Consider the following 19152-nt stretch of genomic DNA (forward strand, 5'->3'; position numbering starts at 1 on the left):
TGGATGTCAAAACAAAATAGGACATCAGTCTTAGACACTATGAACATTTTAGCATAAGCCAGATCTTCAGGTAATAGAAATTGAAATACTCTATTGACTTCAATTTACCCACAACTGAGGATCTGGCCAAACATTTAAAAACCTTATAATGCAATTCCCCTTACCGTTTGCTGTAGGTCAGGTATTATAATTCGTATCACTAATGTGTTGCTCCTACTGTCTTCCATTCTGCTGCTTGGTTTCTCTGATGTAGCCCTGATAGTATCATAAATAGTTTCTTCTTTGGAGCTGTCTGATTCAGATTCAGCAGAATAATCTGAAAAGCTTTGTGCCATCTCATCTTCACTTGATGTTGGACTGCGAGGCATGTTCAGTTTCTCTTACTTCATATGGCTATCAACACAAAACACAAGACAAAGGCAAATTATAGGTAAAGTTTCAAACATGGTTCAGATTGAGGTTTTAGTGCATTTTTTAAGATAATGTACACTTAACAATGAAGTTATCTGTTTTCTCTTACCTCTTTTTCCCTCCCCCCATTTGTATGAGTTGGCAGAGTGCAATGGAAATAAATGTGGTTAGCAGTTCACTAAAGAAAGAGGGGCGGGGGGAAAGCGAGATGACCTTTCTTCCATGTCACACCCAATCTTCAAAAGGATCCAGAATAGATGACAAGAGTACCAGCCTTGATCCTAAATGGTAATGTTGTAAACTACATTTGGATTAAGTCTGTCTCCAGGGAGTAGTTTTCCCAGTACAAACAGTACTTTCAATAGAATAATGTAGATATAAAAAGAGCTTCCAAATTAAATGTAATGCTAACAGAATGGTTGATGTATTGTGAGTCTTATTTGTACAAAATGTATGGATATGACTTCAAAAAAGCTACATTATTAAAAGAACAGAATGGTCTGACAGGCACAAACTATTTGAAATACAGGCAGTCCTTGACTTTACAATGTTCAACTTATGACGAACGGCACTTACAACGTTTCTGAATTGACACCCTGATTTGACTTATGACGATTGGTTTCAACTTTATGATGCTCAGTCCCTCAGTGGGGAGTATGTTGCAGTTCTGAGTTATGACATTTTGACTTATGACGCAATTTTCAGGAACCAATTGTGTCTTAAGTCCAAGGACTACCTGTACATTTCACTGATGAATTGTGGGGAGGTAGCAGGAAAGAAAGAAAGGCTTTGTCCAAAGAAAGGCTTTTTGGGTGAGACGCATCAGTATGGATACGGTGCAAATATGCAGACTATTTCATGGAAGTGAAGGACTGATAATACTGCATGGAGCCAGACTTAGTGCATGCAGATATAGTGGATGCCTTGCCCCAGGCCTGTCAATGTCCATTGACATCAACACTATTGCAATCCTGGCTATAGCAAACCTCCAGTCATGCTAAACTGAATACAGATTTTTGTGATGTTGGCAAACATCTAGTATGGAGTAGGCTAAAACCAAACACATTTTCACTTGTAAACTAAGTAGCTTTGAACCAAGGTGTCTAGCTTTATATTTCTACAGCATCTTCATCAAAGGTCTCATACGCAGAACTGGTAGAAAAATTTCTTTCAATCTTTTTTCAAACACACACCAATACCTTTTTTCCAAAATGGAAATGTCCATTTTCAGTTAAATTTTTCAGATTTTCATTAAAAAATTGCTTTGTATTTTTTGCCAACCAAACACCAACATTTTTCAGTTTTCACTTGCCAAAAACCACAAATATTTTTTCACCATTTTTCAATGAAACCCCACAAACAAATCTAAGAAAATTTTCAACAAAAAATATTTTTTTTTATTTTCATCAGTATTTTTCAAAGGGGGGAAAAATCATTTCCCAGCCAGGTTTACTCACACTGTTAGGCAAGTACCATAGGCATTTTACAAAAGAGGCAAGCTAAGCACAGAAGGTTGATCAATTTGGTCAAAGTCATTCACAAAACAATTCAGTGGGAATCCAGAAGTCATGATACCCCAGGCTGTCTACAACATACTTTTCCTACCACAAATATTGGGTTAACTTCACTATACCATGAAGCTCTCAAGGGAGTAGATTTGTCAGCAAAGACATCCCGGGGAAATCCTAAAGTCCATATTTAAATTGGCTCAGTTTACTCAGACAATTCCCACTGACTTCAGTGGCAGTTTGCCTGAGCCAGGACTGAATAAAAATTAAGATCTACCTTTGACCTGTGAACTTCAATGGATGCCCTGACTGTGTAAAGACCTCAATATTGGGCCCCAGTGTATTTGGTGAATGGGGTAGAGAAATACTAGAAGAACATTTTACTATGGTGTTTCAGGATACAATCTGAGCCAAATATATTCAACAATGCTGATTCTCCATTGCCCAACACCTTGTGCAGTCAATTACACCAGTGCAATTTGAATGTGTGAAAGTAGAATGAATTATATTGAAATTATAATTCATTAAAGAAATGCTACTTGAAGGGTTTGTTGAAATATAGTTGTCAGGAAAAGAAACATTAAGGAGTGTGAGACAATGGGTCCTCAAACTAATTAACTTAGAGCTCCTACTGAGCTAGGAGATTGGTAAACGTTAGTATGCAAATAAGATATGTATGTATATTTGTCAGTTTCTGCTTCCTTTTGTCTCTTATGTTAAATTGGCTTTGGCTTTGCTGTATAAATAAGTTAGCTTGAGCCTTAGAGAGGGGCTCACATATCTGGGTGCATTGGCAAAGCGCTTTGCTAATAAAACAGAGTGGTCTGACAAATTATGTGAGTCCTGAACCTGACTTTGACAATTTGGAGGTTCCACCGAGATGGCAATCTTCACTGGGGTCGTGTGACTCCTGACTGATCTTAGGACAGCCATGGCAAGCCGGCACCTGGGCATTTGGCCTGAGCGGTCCTCCGCCAGAATGGAAGGGTGCATGACCACAGGAAATCTACGCCATCGAACCTGTTGGTTCCCACTCTGTTCTGGTAGGGATCCCGGGATCTGACATCAGGATTCTGGTCAGGTAATTATTTCTGTGTTTTGTCTGAACTGAGGACTGTCTTGTCTCTGTGTCTATCCGTCCTCCCTGTGGTGTGTTTGAGTCTGGGCGCCGTCTCCATCCAGGGATTGGCTGACCAAAGGGTTCCTGTCCCCACGGTCTGAGTGAGTGAAATCTGCAGAATCGCAGCCGCACCGCGCCTTGGGTAAAACCCTTTGTGTGAAAGCAAGGGCGATTGAGGCAGTAGCCTGTGGGCTCCTTTTGTGTGTTGCACCAGGCATCGCTCTGACGAACCCGACTTTTCTTCTTGTGTGATTGGTGTGTAAAGTCCTCCTGTACGGATAACCAGACATCTAAGTCGGGACAGTTCCCTAAAGGAACGCCGGCTCAGTTTATGTATTTTAGGAAGGGTCCGGACTCCTGTAAATTTCTGGAAAAATGGTCTAGGCTAATTCAGGAGAATCCCAAAATTCAGTAGCCACTGTTCGGATCTTGGGACAAAGACCGAGTAGACATCTTAAAAGACAAACTCGGCCAACCTAAAACTAAATTGGCAAAAGGAGAGGTTGATTGTTTCATGCAGTGGTGGGAAGAGGTAAATCATAGGTGGACTGAATCAAAACTTGCCTCTCTCAAAGATTCTGGCTTCTATCCCACCAGATGCAACTCATTTTACTCTTGTTAATTTGTGCTCTGCTTTCTTTTCTGTCCTGGTTCACCCTGACTCCCAGTTCCTGTTTGCCTTTTCTTACAAGGGGCAACAGTACACATGGACCACACTGCCCCAGGGGTATACTGAAAGCCCGTCATATTTTTCCCAAGCATTAGCCCGAGACCTTGCTGATCTTGTTGTCCCGTCCAGGTCCACACTAGTCCAATATGTAGATGATCTACTCCTCTGTTCCCCTTCATTGTCTGCGTCTGAAACTGACTCTTTAGTGCTCCTTACTGCCCTAGCAAATAAGGGTCACACAGCTTCTCGCTCTAAACTACAACTCTGTCAAGCTTCTGTCACATACCTTGGCTTTCTCCTCTCCCAGGGTTCCCGTGCACTTTCTCCCACCCGCGTCCAAGCTATCCTTAGCTTTCCCCGACTCCGCTCCCCACGCCAGGTTCGGAAGTTTTTAGGCATGGCTGGATTTTGCAGACAATGGATTCCCCAATATGCCTCCCTTGCAAAACCTCTCCAGGAACTCACTTGATTCTCTGTGCCTGACCCCATGCCGTGGCCCCCGAGGCCAATTCTGCCTTCGTTTCCCTCAAACAGGGTTTGGCTTCTGGCCCTGCCTTAGGGCTGCCTGACTATTCTAAGCCTTTTACCCTTTTCTGCCATGAGCAATCTGGGTGTGTACTTGGAGTTCTCACTTAGATGCATGGAGAAAAGAACCGCCCAGTGGCTTATTTCTCTGCCACTTTAGACCCTATTGCCCAAGGCTTACCCCCCTGCCTGCGTGCTGTGGCTGCTGCAGCGCGCCTAGCCAAAATGTCTGATTCCCTTGTTCTCCGCTCTCCTCTTACCCTCCTGGTCCCTCACTGACCTCACCCTGCTCCAAGACTCTGCCCCAGAAACCGAGAAAGAATCCTGGGTTGCCCAAGGTTGCTCTCTACATCCCGATTCTTTTTGGTGCTCACCTACTGCCGCCTTTGTAGCCCCCTTTTCACTCTACCCATCTCTGGCCGCCCTGCTACACGGTGTTTCGCATGTCGGAAAGGAGGGGATGGTCTCTGCTGTAACTAAGACAGGATGGTGGGCCCCCCATTTTAGCTCTTTTGCAGCCCACCACTGTGCAGCCTGTACCATTTGCCAAAGCCATCATACTGGTAAACCTGTAAAAGTGGCCCAGGGGTTCTGGGGTCTGCCTCAAGCACCGTTCTTGCATTGGCAACTTGATTTTGTACAAATGCCTAAGTGTCAACAATATGAATTTATATTGTTATGGTATGTTTATTCTCTGGTTGGAGTGAAGCCTTTCCTTGTCACAAGGCTGACTCACTGTCTGTTGCCAAATGTTTGTTAAATCATATTATGCCTGCCAAGGGAATTTCTGCTACTCTGTCCAGTGATCGGGGTACTCATTTTACTGGACAACTTGTTCAACACCTGGACCGTATATTGCATATCAAACCCCTGTTGCACTGTCCCTACCACCCACAGAGTGCAGGTGCAGTTGAAAGACAAAATGGTGTACTTAAGAATAAGCTTGCTAAAATTTGTGACTCTACAGGATTAAGCTGGCCAGTAGCCTTACCATGAGCCCTTATGGACATGAGATCCACTCCATCCCAAAGCCATAAATTAAGTCCCTTTAAAATTGTTATGGGACGTCCTATGCGAGCTATGACTACCATTACTCCCGTTCCAGATTTGAACTTGACTCACAGTGCGGTCCTTCAGTATTGCAAGGGACTAATGCAAGCTGTAAGTCACTTCTATTCACAGGTTCGAGCTGCCTGGCCCACGGAACCCACCTCCAATGCTTGCCACAACCTCGAGCCAGATGATTGGGTCTACGTACGGCGCAATCATCGAAAGCATGCCTTGGAACCCCGGTGGAAGGGTGCTCATCAGGTACTGCTTGCTACACAGATGATTGTTAAACTATCTGGCATCGCAGCGTGGATACATGCTTCACAGTGTAAGAAGGCACCATCCCCAGAGAACCAATCATCACCTCAGGACAACGCAGAGTCAATTTTGACTCCAGAAGAAGATGTAGAGGAACAGTCTGCAATACCTTACAATCTACGCTCTCGTAAGGGTTGCCAGAAGCAGACGCTGTTCCTCGGCTGCTGGTATCTAACGGTCTAGGGAGACCATAATGACAATTCTTTTATCCAGCAGCAGGTGTGGATAGCTCAGACCCTTAATATTTCTAATTGCTGGGTCTGCAGCCACATCCCAGCCCACTCTCAAACTGGTGTTCCTGTCCTGGCTATCCCACTCAAGTCCCCAGACCTCACTGGAGGGCCTCGTCCGTTTAACAAAATATGGAACAGCAATGACACTTGGGAAGCGGTGGGAATAAATGCATCTAAATGAATAAGTGTGGTGGAGGGAAAAGGTCATTGGTGTTGGGTGTGTAATGGGACAGGGCTGGATCTGGGGAAAAGCCGTTGCCTTCAGCATATTGTGGCCAATGGTGTATGGGATTATTCAAACAAAACTAAAAAGTGGCAGGCCAGGTATGGAGATATGAAATTTTTCTCAACCTGGGATCAAACAGAGAAATCAATCTCATGTTCCCCCTACAGTAACCTTAGTGAAAACAATACAATCTTTCAATGTCATGCAAATAACACCACTCCTCGTAAGGAGAATTACCCTGTATCCTTTGGGAGATACTACTCCTTTGCAAACACCTATATGACAAAAGGGTGCAACCAACCCTTCCCGGCCTTAATAGGCCATCACTGGGTGTGTGGGACCAGAGCGTATACCGCACTACCAGCTAATTGGTCAGGAATCTGTTATCCCGCCCGACTCTTCCCACAATTCCGAGTGCTAGGAACCTTCCCTCGAGAACGCCTCCGCAATTTCAGGCAAAAAAGAAGGGACTTAACAGATGCCCAATGGTATGTAAATAACATAAGCCCTTTAACCTGGGAAGAGGCCATTGGCGGTTCCTTAATACCATTAGGGGGAGTAATACACCATGCAAAAAGGCTCCTAAGGTTACAAGCAGTAGCTGAAATAATGGCAAATGAAACCGGAGAAAGTTTAAGAGCCCTGGCCAAAGAAACAGGGGCAATCCGACAGATGGCGCTCCAAAACCATCAGGCATTGGACATAGTGCTGGCGGCAAAAGGAGGGACTTGTGCTCTCATTGGAAAAGACTGCTGTGTGTATATACCAGACAACACCAATGAGGTAATAGATCGTGCTAGCCACTTAGAACAAATCGCATATCTTCCTCACGAAGAGCCAAGTTCTTTATGGAAGTGGCTAATTTCTCTGGCATAGAAAACTGGTTGTTTCAGGGAGCCCTAACTCGCCTGTTTGAAATCCTAATAATTTTTGTATGTTTTCAGTTACTTTCCTGTTGTATCCAAAATTGTGTCAAAATTGATGATTTTAAATATCATTGATAAATAAAGAGATAAAGAATTATTGATATGTGGAACCCAGTAATTGTTGGTCATTGCATAGCTTGACCAAAAGGAGGGATTGTGAAAGTAGAATGAATTATTCTGAAATTATAATTCATTAAAGAAATGCTACTTGAAGGGTCTGTTGAAATATAGTTGTCAGGACTATATTAGGTCCTCAAATTAATTAACTTAGAGCTCCTACTGAGCTAGGAGATTGGTAAACGTTAGTATGCAAATAAGATATGTATGTATATTTGTCAGTTTCTGCTTCCTTTTGTCTCTTATGTTAAATTGGCTTTGGCTTAGCTGTATAAATAAGTTAGCTTGAGCCTCAGAGAGGGGCTCACATATCTGGGTGCATTGGCAAAGCGCTTTGCTAATAAACAGAGTGGTCTGACAAATTATATGAGTCCTGAATCTGACTTTGACAAATGCAAAAGGGGGTGTAAAAGGCTACCATTCTGATTTAACATTTTATGCTCACTTTACAAAGGAGCAAATGACTACACAAGGGACAGGGCAATGCAAAGTCAGGCCCAATGCTTCCAATTTCATGGGAGATTAATGGCAAACATTGCCAAAGCACATCAAATAGTCTAACGTCACGTCATCCTGTTTTTGCTGGTCAAGGACAACTCCATTTGGTATCCAACCTTGGGCACCCAGTGTTACTACTCTCAGCTATAAATCTATAATTAATAATGAAGACTAAAACAGAAAATTTCAAATATTTGAAAGCAAGCCAGTTTACAACCGTTTAATGCAAGAGTATTTACAAAAGAAAATTCTTGGGGGAATATTTTACTGCTTCAGTGAGCCGTAGATTAATGCGGCTTTCCAAAGTACCTTTCCAAAGTCAATAGAAAGAATAAACATTTCAATGGATTTCTTATTCATCCACTGATGCTAAATCATATGAAGCCAAAATATATTAGGTCAATACGTAGCAGAGCAAAACAGATTAGCTGGTGACAGCTAGGAAAACACATTTTAAAAAAATATCACATTTTTTCATCTCTCCCTAAAAACCATTTCTGAGGGCAATATATGGAGAGGATTATTCACCTTGTGCAGTAACTGGAGTTCTTTGAGAGGTGTCCCGCTCTGGGTATTCCACTTTAGGTGTGCATGTGCCCCTGTGCCTTTGATCAGAGATTTTTGGTAGCAGTGCTCGTTCAGCCTGCACCCCACACATTCTTGTGCTCATGCCAAGGCTATATGGAGCTAGGTGGGTGAACCGCCCTCAGTTTTTCCCAACTGCAAAGTCCCCCAAGGGAGATTCCGAAGCATAGGGGATGGAGGGCAGGTATGGATCACCCACAGGGACACACACCTAGAAGAACTCCAGTCACTACGTAAAGTGAGTAACTTCTTCTTCCAGTAATACTTCTGTGGGTGCTCCACTTCAGGTGACTCCTGAGCAGTACTTCCCTAAGGGAGGCAGGAGGTTCAGTGCAGAATCCAATACAAAAAAGAGAACTGTATTGTGTACAGCAGCATCTGATCTTACCCAAGGCACCAAGGCATAGTGATTAGGAAAAGTATGAACAGAGGACCAAGTTGCTGTTCTACAGATGTCTGAAATTGGTACATCCTTAAGTAAGGCTATAGATGTAGATAGTGATCTTGTGGAATGTGCTATCACCCTCAAAAGGGGTTGAACATGAGTTCTTTTGTAACAGATGTTAGTGCATCTGGAGATCCACTTTGATAATTTCTGTTTCAAAATTACCGAATCCTTGCTTCTGTACACAATGGATACAAGTGAACTAGGAGATCTTCTAAACAATTTGGTTCTATCTAGGTAAAAAGCTAACGACCTCCTGACATTTAGAGTATGGAATATGGCTTCTTGACTACTTTGATGTGATTTTTGGGTGGGAAATGGGAGAGGAATGGTTTGATTAATATGAAATTCTCAGGACACCTTAGGTAAAAATCTTGGAACAGCTATAGTGACATTTTTCCTCTGGTGAATATGGTAAATGGGGGGTCTGGGTAGAAGTGATTGCTACCCGGAAGGCTGTCTTCATTGATAAATCTAATAGAGAAAATGCAGCTCTGACCCTGCATTCACACCCTACACACTACTGTAATAATTATGTATAAAATATGCCTTGTGAGGTATCATTTGAATACTAATAACTCACGGATCATTAATAGTCTTGTGTGATGCAAGTACACAGTATGTATTAAGATTAGCTGGTGACTATATGAATTATGGCTAAGAATTATGGCTATATGCTGAAATTAAGAATTTGAAGTGTGTTTAAACAAAGCATATCAGGGGAGCTGCTAAACAGGTATGCCCTATACAAAGGAATATGTTTGCTTCTCTGACCACCCCAGTCATCAGGCAGAGACAATGAAGGTATATCTACATATCAGGTAAAGCTATCAAGCCAAGAGCATGCTCCAGCAGGAGAAAAAGTTTGGGTTTCACTTTTCAGAGACTACATTGCAAAGGTTTACTGATCTATAAAGACAGGGGAGCTCGGTGTGGCCACGAGGATGTGTGGGGCACGTGAGTGGGCCAAATGAGCACCTCTCTCAAAAATCTCCAATCAAAGGCACAGGGCACAGGCACATCTGAAGTGGAGCATCCACAGGGACACCACTCAAAGAAGAATGCAGGAGAGTAGATTTAAGCTATCTAAACAGCACACAAAAGAAGAGCTGATCTGTTCAAACTTCCCAAGTTTTGCTGCATAAGTATTTTCACATAAAAACTACCTGCTAAAGAGCCATTGCTAGCACTGTAGAGGAGAATAACTACTTGAATCTCTGGCTCCCAGGAATCAAGCAATTAGGTTTAATAAAAAGTGAAGCCACAGCAAGAGTTCCTTGGACTGTCAACAAGGCAAATGGACAGGAAGCACCTGACTGTTTGGGTTCGGGGTATAGAGAAATGAACCAGGAGCAGGGAAAGGGGAGAGTGAAAAGCAGTGTCTACACTGGCAAAAAAAATGAGAACTATAATTCCCCATTACTGCAGCTCCTGTGGTGGTAGCAAAGGGGAAAACAACAGTTTAGACAAGGTTCAGGCACAGTGTGACCTAACCAACAGAAGAGTTGTACTGATGAAGAATTACAGTTCCGAGAGTATGGTAGACCCAGCCAGAGGGTAAGAATACACTGAGTCCAAACTCGTGTCCATTTGTGAAGTGAAATTCACAGACGATTCTGTTCAGCTTTGCTGTTTGGACTGTGAGCAGCATGAAACTGTAATTTGGTGCGGTTTTTAAATAATTTAAAAGAGGTTTGATTTTATTGCTGTGGCTGAGATAAGGTTGGTAATTTAGCTGACAAAGCCCTGTTACATTTTTACAACTGTCTTGGTTTTGTCCCCATTACATTACAAAGGCTTTTCCATAAAGCATCATTATTATTATTATTATTTTGTATTACAGTAGAACCCCAACTGAGATCAGGACCCTGTTGTGCTAAGTGCTGTATACACACATTGTAAGAGACAGTCTCTGCCCTGAAAAATCTTAAAATCTAAATACACAAGAAAGACAAAGGGTGAGAAGAAAAGCAGAGTGGTGTGACTTGCCTTAGCTCACACAGAGGGCAGGTCAGTCACAGAGCAGGGAACAGAATCCAGCTCTCCTTAATGCCCACTCCAGAGCCTTATCCACTGGACCACACATCTTAATTGGTCTTGCTTGCTGAAGGGTATTATATGGCCAAAATATGAATTATCTGTAGCTAATGTGACTGCCTGGAATTCATTTTTTCTTTCTGGAAAAAATATAATCTTTGCTACCTAGAATTATGAACAGTACAATATGACTGCATTTTGTGGTAATGTAATAATAATACTTAGCTCTTAGATCATGCTTTTCATCAGTAGATATCAAAGCACTTCAAACTTTAAAGTATTTAACATCAAAACACCTCTGGAGGCAGTGGAGTACTATTATCCCCACTTTACAGATGGAGAACAGAGGCATAGACTTGTCCAAAGTCACACAGGAAGTCTGTGGTACAGCAGGGAATTGAAGACAGGTTTCCCAAATACTAAACCTGTCCCCTAGTCACTGGACAACCCTTCCTCTTAATACCACATTAGTGGTTGTTTTTAATAGAAAAAGGATTACATCAAGAAAAAATATATTTGAAAACATTAGGACTGTGGCACAAATCAATGAAAGCCAGGAAATTAAGTTTCACATATTACTGATGTGCTTCATTGAACAAAAAGAAGAGTGGTGAGAGAGATAAGAGAAAAGCACCAACCATAATTTTGAATCTCCTAGACTGTTTGGTTAGTGCTAAACCTTTTGTGTTTATTACTTTTGTTTTTTAAAATGTCTCTTGATTATCTTTTTTAAAAATCTTTATGGATGGTTATGAAAGTTATGATATTTAAGTATCGGGGGGCAGCCATGTTAGTCTGTATCCACAAAAACAACGAGGAGTCCGACAACACCTTAAAGACTAACAGATTTATTTGGGCATAAACTTTGCATAAAGTTTGCATAAAGATGCATCTGAAGAAGTGGGGTTTTTACCCATGAAAGCTTATGCAAGAAATGGGTTTTTTACCCACGAAAGCTTATGCCCAAATAAATCTGTTAGTCTTTAAGTTGTCGTCGGACTCCTCGTTGTTTTTATGATATTTAATGGAATCTGAACAGCTCTGATACAAAACACATCTTGGGATGTGTATCATACTCATGTAATCAGGTATAGACATAGATAATATAAATAGAATACAATATACACACAAACATACCAAAGATACATCATACAAAGGAAATTCAAAAAACTTCAAACCATGGCAATATTAACAGTTATGTTATAATTTTTATTTGTCCTGAGAAAAGTTGAGCCTTCCCAACTCACCTCCTTCCAGTGTCTGTTCCTAAGTGGCTGATTTATGAACACTGGCCAAAATCTCCCTCACACACACACCGGGGGGTTCTGGAACAATTTTTATAGTGGAGGTGCTGACAGCCATTGAACCAAACTGTAAAGCCTGTATATAATGGAAACCACTTCAATCCAGGGGGGTGCTACCGCACCCACAGCACCCCTAGTTCCAGCACCTATGACACACAGAGACACATACAGTAGGAGGAAAGCTCTGTGAGGATTGCCTTACAGAAATTCCCTGACAGCATACCATGGTGGGGGGGAGAGGGTTGAGTGAATAGTGCACCCTAGTATCTGTCCCCAAAGCCAAAAATTTTGGCAGACAGTAGGAGGCAAACTGTATGGAGATCCTTCACCTTTGAAGCAGTTGTGGCATCCAGTTCCATGACCTCTGATGCTACACAAATTTCCCATTAAAGGGGAAGGAAGGAACAGAGACTACAGTGAAAAGTTATATTCTCTTTTCTTACTAAGCTCTAAGGGCCAGTAAAGGAATGGCATGCATCCTTCTGGCTCAAACCAGACCCAACTTAAGGCCACCCACTCCCTGCAACAATCTATCGAGTCCCTGCCCCGGCAGATCCTGGCTTCAAGGAGCACCCTCCACAGGGGCAGGGAAAGAATAATAGTGCTGTAGAGGTAGCTGATCTTCTCTCCTGCCCTTTCCACACAGAAGGGGGAAGAGTCACACACAGAGGGTCCCTGTGCAGGTGTTGAGGCGACCCATTACATTAATTCCAAGTTTCTAGCATGCCACTAATAAAAATGAGCATTAAAGTCCTGATTCTGCATTACTTGACTTGAGTGATAGTTTTGGTTTTTCAAGGAATGCAGCTTAGCTCCATATGAACATCCACTTCAGAGCACTTAATTATTGATGAATTAATCCGATACTGTTAATCTGGTAAATAAATAAACGTTAGACTCATTTTACAGATAGAGAGCTGAGGCTCAAGGAGGGGAAGTAATTTGCCCAAGGCCAGAGAAGAAGTCAGTGTCAGAGCTGTGATTCAAACTCAGGAATTACAAGCTCCCAATCCTGACAAGAGCAGTGTGATTTTGATGCAAACATTCACTTTTGCAATAACATTTTTGTGCTGGAAGGTGACAATCTATCCAAACTACTACTTTCCGAACAGTTAAAAATGTACCTCTGGGAACTTCTCAGTTACAGAACCAGCATTGTTGTCAGGGGACAAACTGAACTGTGGGAAAAGTTTGCCATTTGAACAGTAGCAACTGGTTGTTAAAAAGGTATTTAATAATTAACTTTGAAGAAAGACAAACGGAAGTCTCCTTCCTGAATAGTCTCAGTCCTGAGAGAAAAGTAACAAGCAGCCTTTCTGCAAGTATCCTGAGGTGTGTACTTAGGCTCTGCAGATTTGTCACACACGCCCCATGTCAGAGAAGATCAGTTGGTACTTCTCCAGTGACTGTGGATGCATTTAAAACAAGAAAATAATGCAGATGGATTTTAGGAGAGAGACTGTGGGGAATGGTCCCAGTACATTCACACCTCTGCACACTGTGCAGAAGAAAGGCTAGTTAGAAGGAGGTTAGAATTTGAGATCACTTTGCAGAAGTAGTTTCAGGCTTCCAGCTTGGTAAATTAACTGACGGAGGAGAAAAATCTATACTTTAAAAGTCCAGACAACCTGCTGAATGCAGATATTAAAGTTTGTTGATTATCAGAACAGATCTCATGATCAGAACAGCACAGTATGATGCAACCCATGTACCGTGAATTTATATAGAAATACTCCGTTTATAATAAAATCTCAGTATGCTGCAATGTGCAAACTGAAATTATGATCATAGAGAAGTTCAGATAAAAAAGAAACTGATATATGAGTGGTAGGATACAGTCTTGCTCCAATAGTATGATTGTGCCAATAACCATATGCAGTTATTATTAACAAAGTCTGACAGTGACTAAGGGCCTTATACAAAGCTCACTAAAGTCAATGGAAATAATCCCATTACACCAGTTTTATGCTGGTATATATTCATTGAAGTTACACTGACATAAAATTGGTATGACAAAGTGGAGAAGAATTGGGTTCCAAATGTTCAACAAACAGCACTTGAACAGCAAGAAGAAGAGTAAAGAAATTTAAAAGTCAAATTTGTACACAGACATACACTAAATCATTATTATATTATTGCTGGTATAAAAGAGAGATGAAAAGAAAACATGTACAATCTAGGATTTGCAATCAAGTGGACGGGAAATAAATCAATTTACATAACATAGTTTTGTAACTTACTAACTAATAAGAAGGCTACAGAAACTGCAAAGTATGATAGCATATAACAAGATAATTCTAGACCCCAAAGCAAATTTGGGAAGGTTCTTAATACTATTAATTCAGAAGCTAACTCCTCTAGTAGTCTTCCCTCTTCAGTGGAATCTGATTAGTATAGTCTCAAAACCACAATCCATTCAAGTTCTCATTCTTGAGAATAAAATATCTGAGGCAGCAAAAGTCTTTCTACTTTGATGGATAAAGGCATGATGGATACAAATCGATGATTTTTTTGAGAAAAAAGTTCAGATTTTTTTAATTTAAATTGGATTTTTTTGATTTTGCTGTTTAAATTATAAGTTTTTCTCTTTTAAAATAAACCTGTTTAAGATGAAATCTGAACATAATACAAAATATGTTAAGGCTTAAATTTATTATAATCTCTTAAAACATTTAAGTAAAATACAAATATACTGAATCCATGAGACTATAAAAAATTGAGTTAAAAGATGCTTTTCTCTATAAAGAAATACATTTTTCCCTGATTCTAATTTTTCAGGTCAAGCTTTATAAATAGGACACAATAGGTCATGTACTATATTAAGGGCTCATTTTGTTTAATAAAAAAATTGTATGCTGTTTTGTGTGTTTAATTAAATTCCAGTTACTAGCCTAATACAGCTTGACACAAAGCATGAGCAAAAAGTTAATTATCTAGTAAATATGCAGTATATCATTCACCATTTTCTAGCACACTAAAAATATACAGTTAACAAGAATCTGAAAATACTGAGCTGTATAATTGCTTGCTTAAATGTAGATAGTTATAGTGTACCCTTATAGGTAGCAAAAAGATGCACCAAAGCTAGTGATGTTTTAATGGTTATATCAGCCAATGAGAATGGCCCTTTCTTTAGAAAATAACTGAAGTGCAAACAGAAAAGTTTATTAAATTGATTATTTAAATCAAGGCTTTCCACTTGGTGATTTTAATCATGATTTAACTAGCTGGTTTAAAGCACCTTCACTGAAATCAATAAAGCACCCTGGATAAAGGCTTAGAAGACTGCAGCGAAACCAAGAAAAAAAGGTGTGTTCTTATCTTGTGTTAGATAACACATGGTAACTGGCATGTGGTAAAATCCTAGTGAAAACAAGGCAGTTTGTAGCCTTCATGGGTGACAGCGGTCAAGTTAAAAGACGTGGGGCAAGTCTAAGTTTTACCTTGACCTGCTAAAGAGTTAATAGAACTACCTTGTACCTCAAAATAAGAATATACTTTTTTCCTATGAAGATAAGGCTGAAGAAGGTTAGAGTGGACCTCCACTTAGAAACAGAAAATATTTTCGTAAGGCAGTTATTAACATAACTAGTTCCCAAAACTAAGTATGGAAAGGGGGCCAAGTTCCAATATAACAGCGGCCAAATCCAAGATCTGAGTTAAGTTAAAAGTCAAATTTGTACACAGACATTGTCAAGGTTCCTTCCCCACTCTGAACTCTAGGGTACAGATGAGGGGACCTGCATGAAAAACGCCCCTAAGCTTATTTTTACCAGCTTAAGTTAAAACTTCCCCAAGGTACAAACTATTTTACCTTTTGTCCCTGGACTTTATTGCTGCCACCACCAAGTGTCTAACATATATAACCGGGAAAGAGCCCATTTGGAAACGTCTTTCCCACAAAAATCCCCCCAAGCCCTACACCCACTTTCCTGGGGAAGGCTTGATAAAAATCCTCACCAATCTGCATAGGTGAACACAGACCCAAACCCTTGGATCTTAAGAACAATGAAAAAGCAATCAGGTTCTTAAAAGAAGAATTTTAATTGAAGAAAAAGTAAAAGAATCACCTCTGTAAAATCAGGATGGTAAATACCTTACAGGGTAATCAGATTCAAAACAGAGAATCCCTCTAGGCAAAACCTTAACTTACAAAAGTTACAAAAAGACACAAAAACAGGAATATACATTCCATTCAGCACAACTTATTTTATCAGCCATTTAAACAAAACAGAATCTAACACATATCTAACTAGATTGCTTATTAACCCTTTACAGGAGTTCTGACCTGCATTCCTGCTCTGGTCCTGGCAAAAGCAACACACAGACAGAGAGAACTCTTTGTCCCCTCCCACCCCTCCAGCTTTGAAAGTATCTTGTCTCTTCATTGGTCATTTTGGTCAGGTGCCAGCAAGGTTATCTTTAGCTTCTTAACCCTTTACAGGTGAAAGGGTTTTTCCTCTGGCCAGGAGGGATTTCAAGGTGGTTAGCCTTCCCTTTATATTTATGACAGACGTACACTAAATCACCTTAAAACATCACAGTTAATCAAAAAAAAATTAAAAAAAGAAACCTTCAAAGGTTATTATTTGGAACCTAGAAATATATCTCACTTTTAATTTATAGCGCTGTTAGCTCACCTGATAACATTTTACTTACAATCAACTACCAAATAGCAGAATATTAACTCAATTGTCTTTGGAAAAGTCCTCTTAATCATTCTTTGCACACACACAAAGTTTACTTTACGTCAACCTCTCACAGAAAGTCTACTGTTAGCAAAGATTTAAAATATTAGCGGGGTGCTGGGGGTGCGGCTGCACTCCCTGGCTTGAAGTGGTTTCCATCACATACAGGGTTTACAATTTTGTTAGATGGCTTTCAGGACCCCCACTATACAAATTGTTAAAACGCCACTGAATGTTGCAACATTTCATTCATTTGCAGAATCTGATTAATAGCTTTTTTCTCTTTTTTTCACCTCTTGAATTATTTTTCTGTAGCTACAGTTTAAATGATCTGTGCTTTTCAATTTATATTATGAGTTTGCGTTTACATAGAAACAAGCAGTGTGAAACTAAGGGCATGGCTACACTGGAAACTTCAAAGTTACTGTCACGGGAACACTCCCACAGCAGAGCTTTGAAGTGCAAGTGTGGTCGTGGTCCCCACGAGGGGATTAGCTCCCAGCTCTCGGAGCCTGTCTACACTAGCGCTTTAAAGAGCTCAGACTTGCTGCAGTCAGGGGGGTGATTTTTCACACCCCTGAGCCAGCAAGTTAGAGCACTATAAACTGTAAGTGTAGACAAGCCCTAAGTGTATAACCAAGTTTGGAGGTGGTTTTAGGAATATGGCAGTTTTTCCAGGAGGCATTTTGCCTTTGAGGCTAGGGAAACTCTACTCTGATAAACAGCACATCTTGTGTTTTTTGCTTAGAAACACAGGGTACTACTTTCAACATTTCACTCAGTGAAACTCACTGTACCCCATCTTTTCAAAATCAATTGAAATAATCTTAAAACATCACAGTTAATAAAAAAGCTTCAGATAAGGATAAAACCAAATAAAAATCAATGACCATAAAACAACTTGTGAATGCTGTGTGCCCTCATGCAGTCTCAATACAAAAATTGTCTCTGTTTATTTATCTTGTGATTTTTATTCATATTATCTAGGATACGCTTCAGCCTGGAATATTTGAAGTCCTTCAGTTTCGGCCTTCCTACCTTAAACATTATTGATGACTTGCAATAATCATTTCAAGATTCTTTAATGACAGGTTTCAGAGTAGCAGCCGTGTTGGTCTGTGTCCGCAAAAAGAACAGGAGTACTTGTGGCACCTTAGAGACTAACAAATTTATTAGAGCATAAGCTTTTGTGGGCTACAGCTCACTTCATCGGATGCATAAAATGAAACATATAGTAAGAAGATATATATATACATACTGTGACAAAGTTCCTCCTCTACCTTGGTGGGTCTTGCGCTTATTGGCAGATTTGCTCGCCTTGGAGCTTCATGGCAGCCCTCAGTTTGGCCGTTTTTGTGAACCCACAGTCCAGGTCAACTCCTCCTTTGTCTGACCAGGAGTTGGGAGGTTTGGGGGGAACCCGGGCCTGCCCTCTACTCTGGGTTCCAGCCCAGGGCCCTGTGGAATGCAGCTGTCTAGAACGCCTCCTGGAACAGCTGTGCGACAGCTATAACTCCCTGGGCTACTTACCCACGGCCTCCTCCCAACACCTTCTTTATCCTCACCATAGGACCTTCCTCCTGGTGTCTGATAATGCTTGTATTCCTCAGTCCTCCAACAATATGCATTCTCACTTTCAGCTCCTAGAGCCTCTTGCTCCCAGCTCCTTACACACGCACCACAAACTGAAGTGAGCTCCTTTTTAAACCCAGGTGCCCTGATTAGCCTGCCTTAATTGATTCTAGCAGCTTCCTGACTGGCTGCAGGTGTTCTAATCAGCCTGTCTGTCTTAATTGTGTCCAGAAGGTTTCTGATTACCTTAGCCAGGGAAAAGGGACCTACTTAACCTGGGGCTAATATATCTGCCTTCTGTTAGTCTCCTGGAGCCATCTTGCCCGACCCTGTCACAATACCGAGAAGGTAGAAGTTGCCATACAAACTGTAAGAGGCTAATTAATTAAGATGAGCTATTATCAGCAGGAGAAAAAAACTTTTGTAGTGATGATCAAGATGGCACATTTAGACAGTTGACAAGAAGGTGTGAGGATACTTAACATGGGGAAATAGATTCAATATGTGTAATGACCCAGCCACTCCCAGTCTCTATTCAAACCCAAGTTAATGGTATCTAGTTTGCATATTAGTTCAAGCTCAGCAGTTTCTCATTGGAGTCTGTTTTTGAAGCTTTTCTGTTGCAAAATTGCCACCCTTAAGTCTTTTACTGAGTGGCCAGAGAGGTTGAAGTGTTCTCCTACCGGTTTTTGAATGTTATGATTCCTGATGTCAGATCTGTGTCCATTTATTCTTTTGTGTAGAGACTGTCTGGTTTGGTCAATGTACATGGCAGAGGGGCATTGCTGGCACATGATGGCATATATCACATTCTTTAAGACATCCAGAAATTTGCCAGACTATTTTAGAAGGTTTTACTTAAGTATTTTGTTGACATACTGTGGTTTGTATAAGACATTACACTTTGTCATATTAAAGA

At 40.8% G+C, this 19152-nt stretch overlaps 1 protein-coding gene across 4 annotated transcripts in view; it reads right to left on the reverse strand.

Annotated features, from left to right (window-relative positions):
- SHANK2 (SH3 and multiple ankyrin repeat domains 2) overlaps window positions 1-19152 on the reverse strand; it is a 613170-nt gene that overhangs the window by 517546 nt on the left and 76472 nt on the right. For all 4 annotated transcript variants that reach the window (XM_073347891.2, XM_073347893.2, XM_073347892.2 and 1 more), the window contains one exon: window positions 165-393. In XM_073347891.2, the coding sequence (XP_073203992.1) occupies window positions 165-368 (204 nt within the window). In that variant the 5' untranslated portion in view covers window positions 369-393. The remainder of the gene's footprint in view (window positions 1-164; window positions 394-19152) is intronic.

The sequence above is a fragment of the Lepidochelys kempii genome, chromosome 6 (assembly GCF_965140285.1).
Source record: "Lepidochelys kempii isolate rLepKem1 chromosome 6, rLepKem1.hap1, whole genome shotgun sequence".
Taxonomy (NCBI): domain Eukaryota; kingdom Metazoa; phylum Chordata; order Testudines; family Cheloniidae; genus Lepidochelys; species Lepidochelys kempii.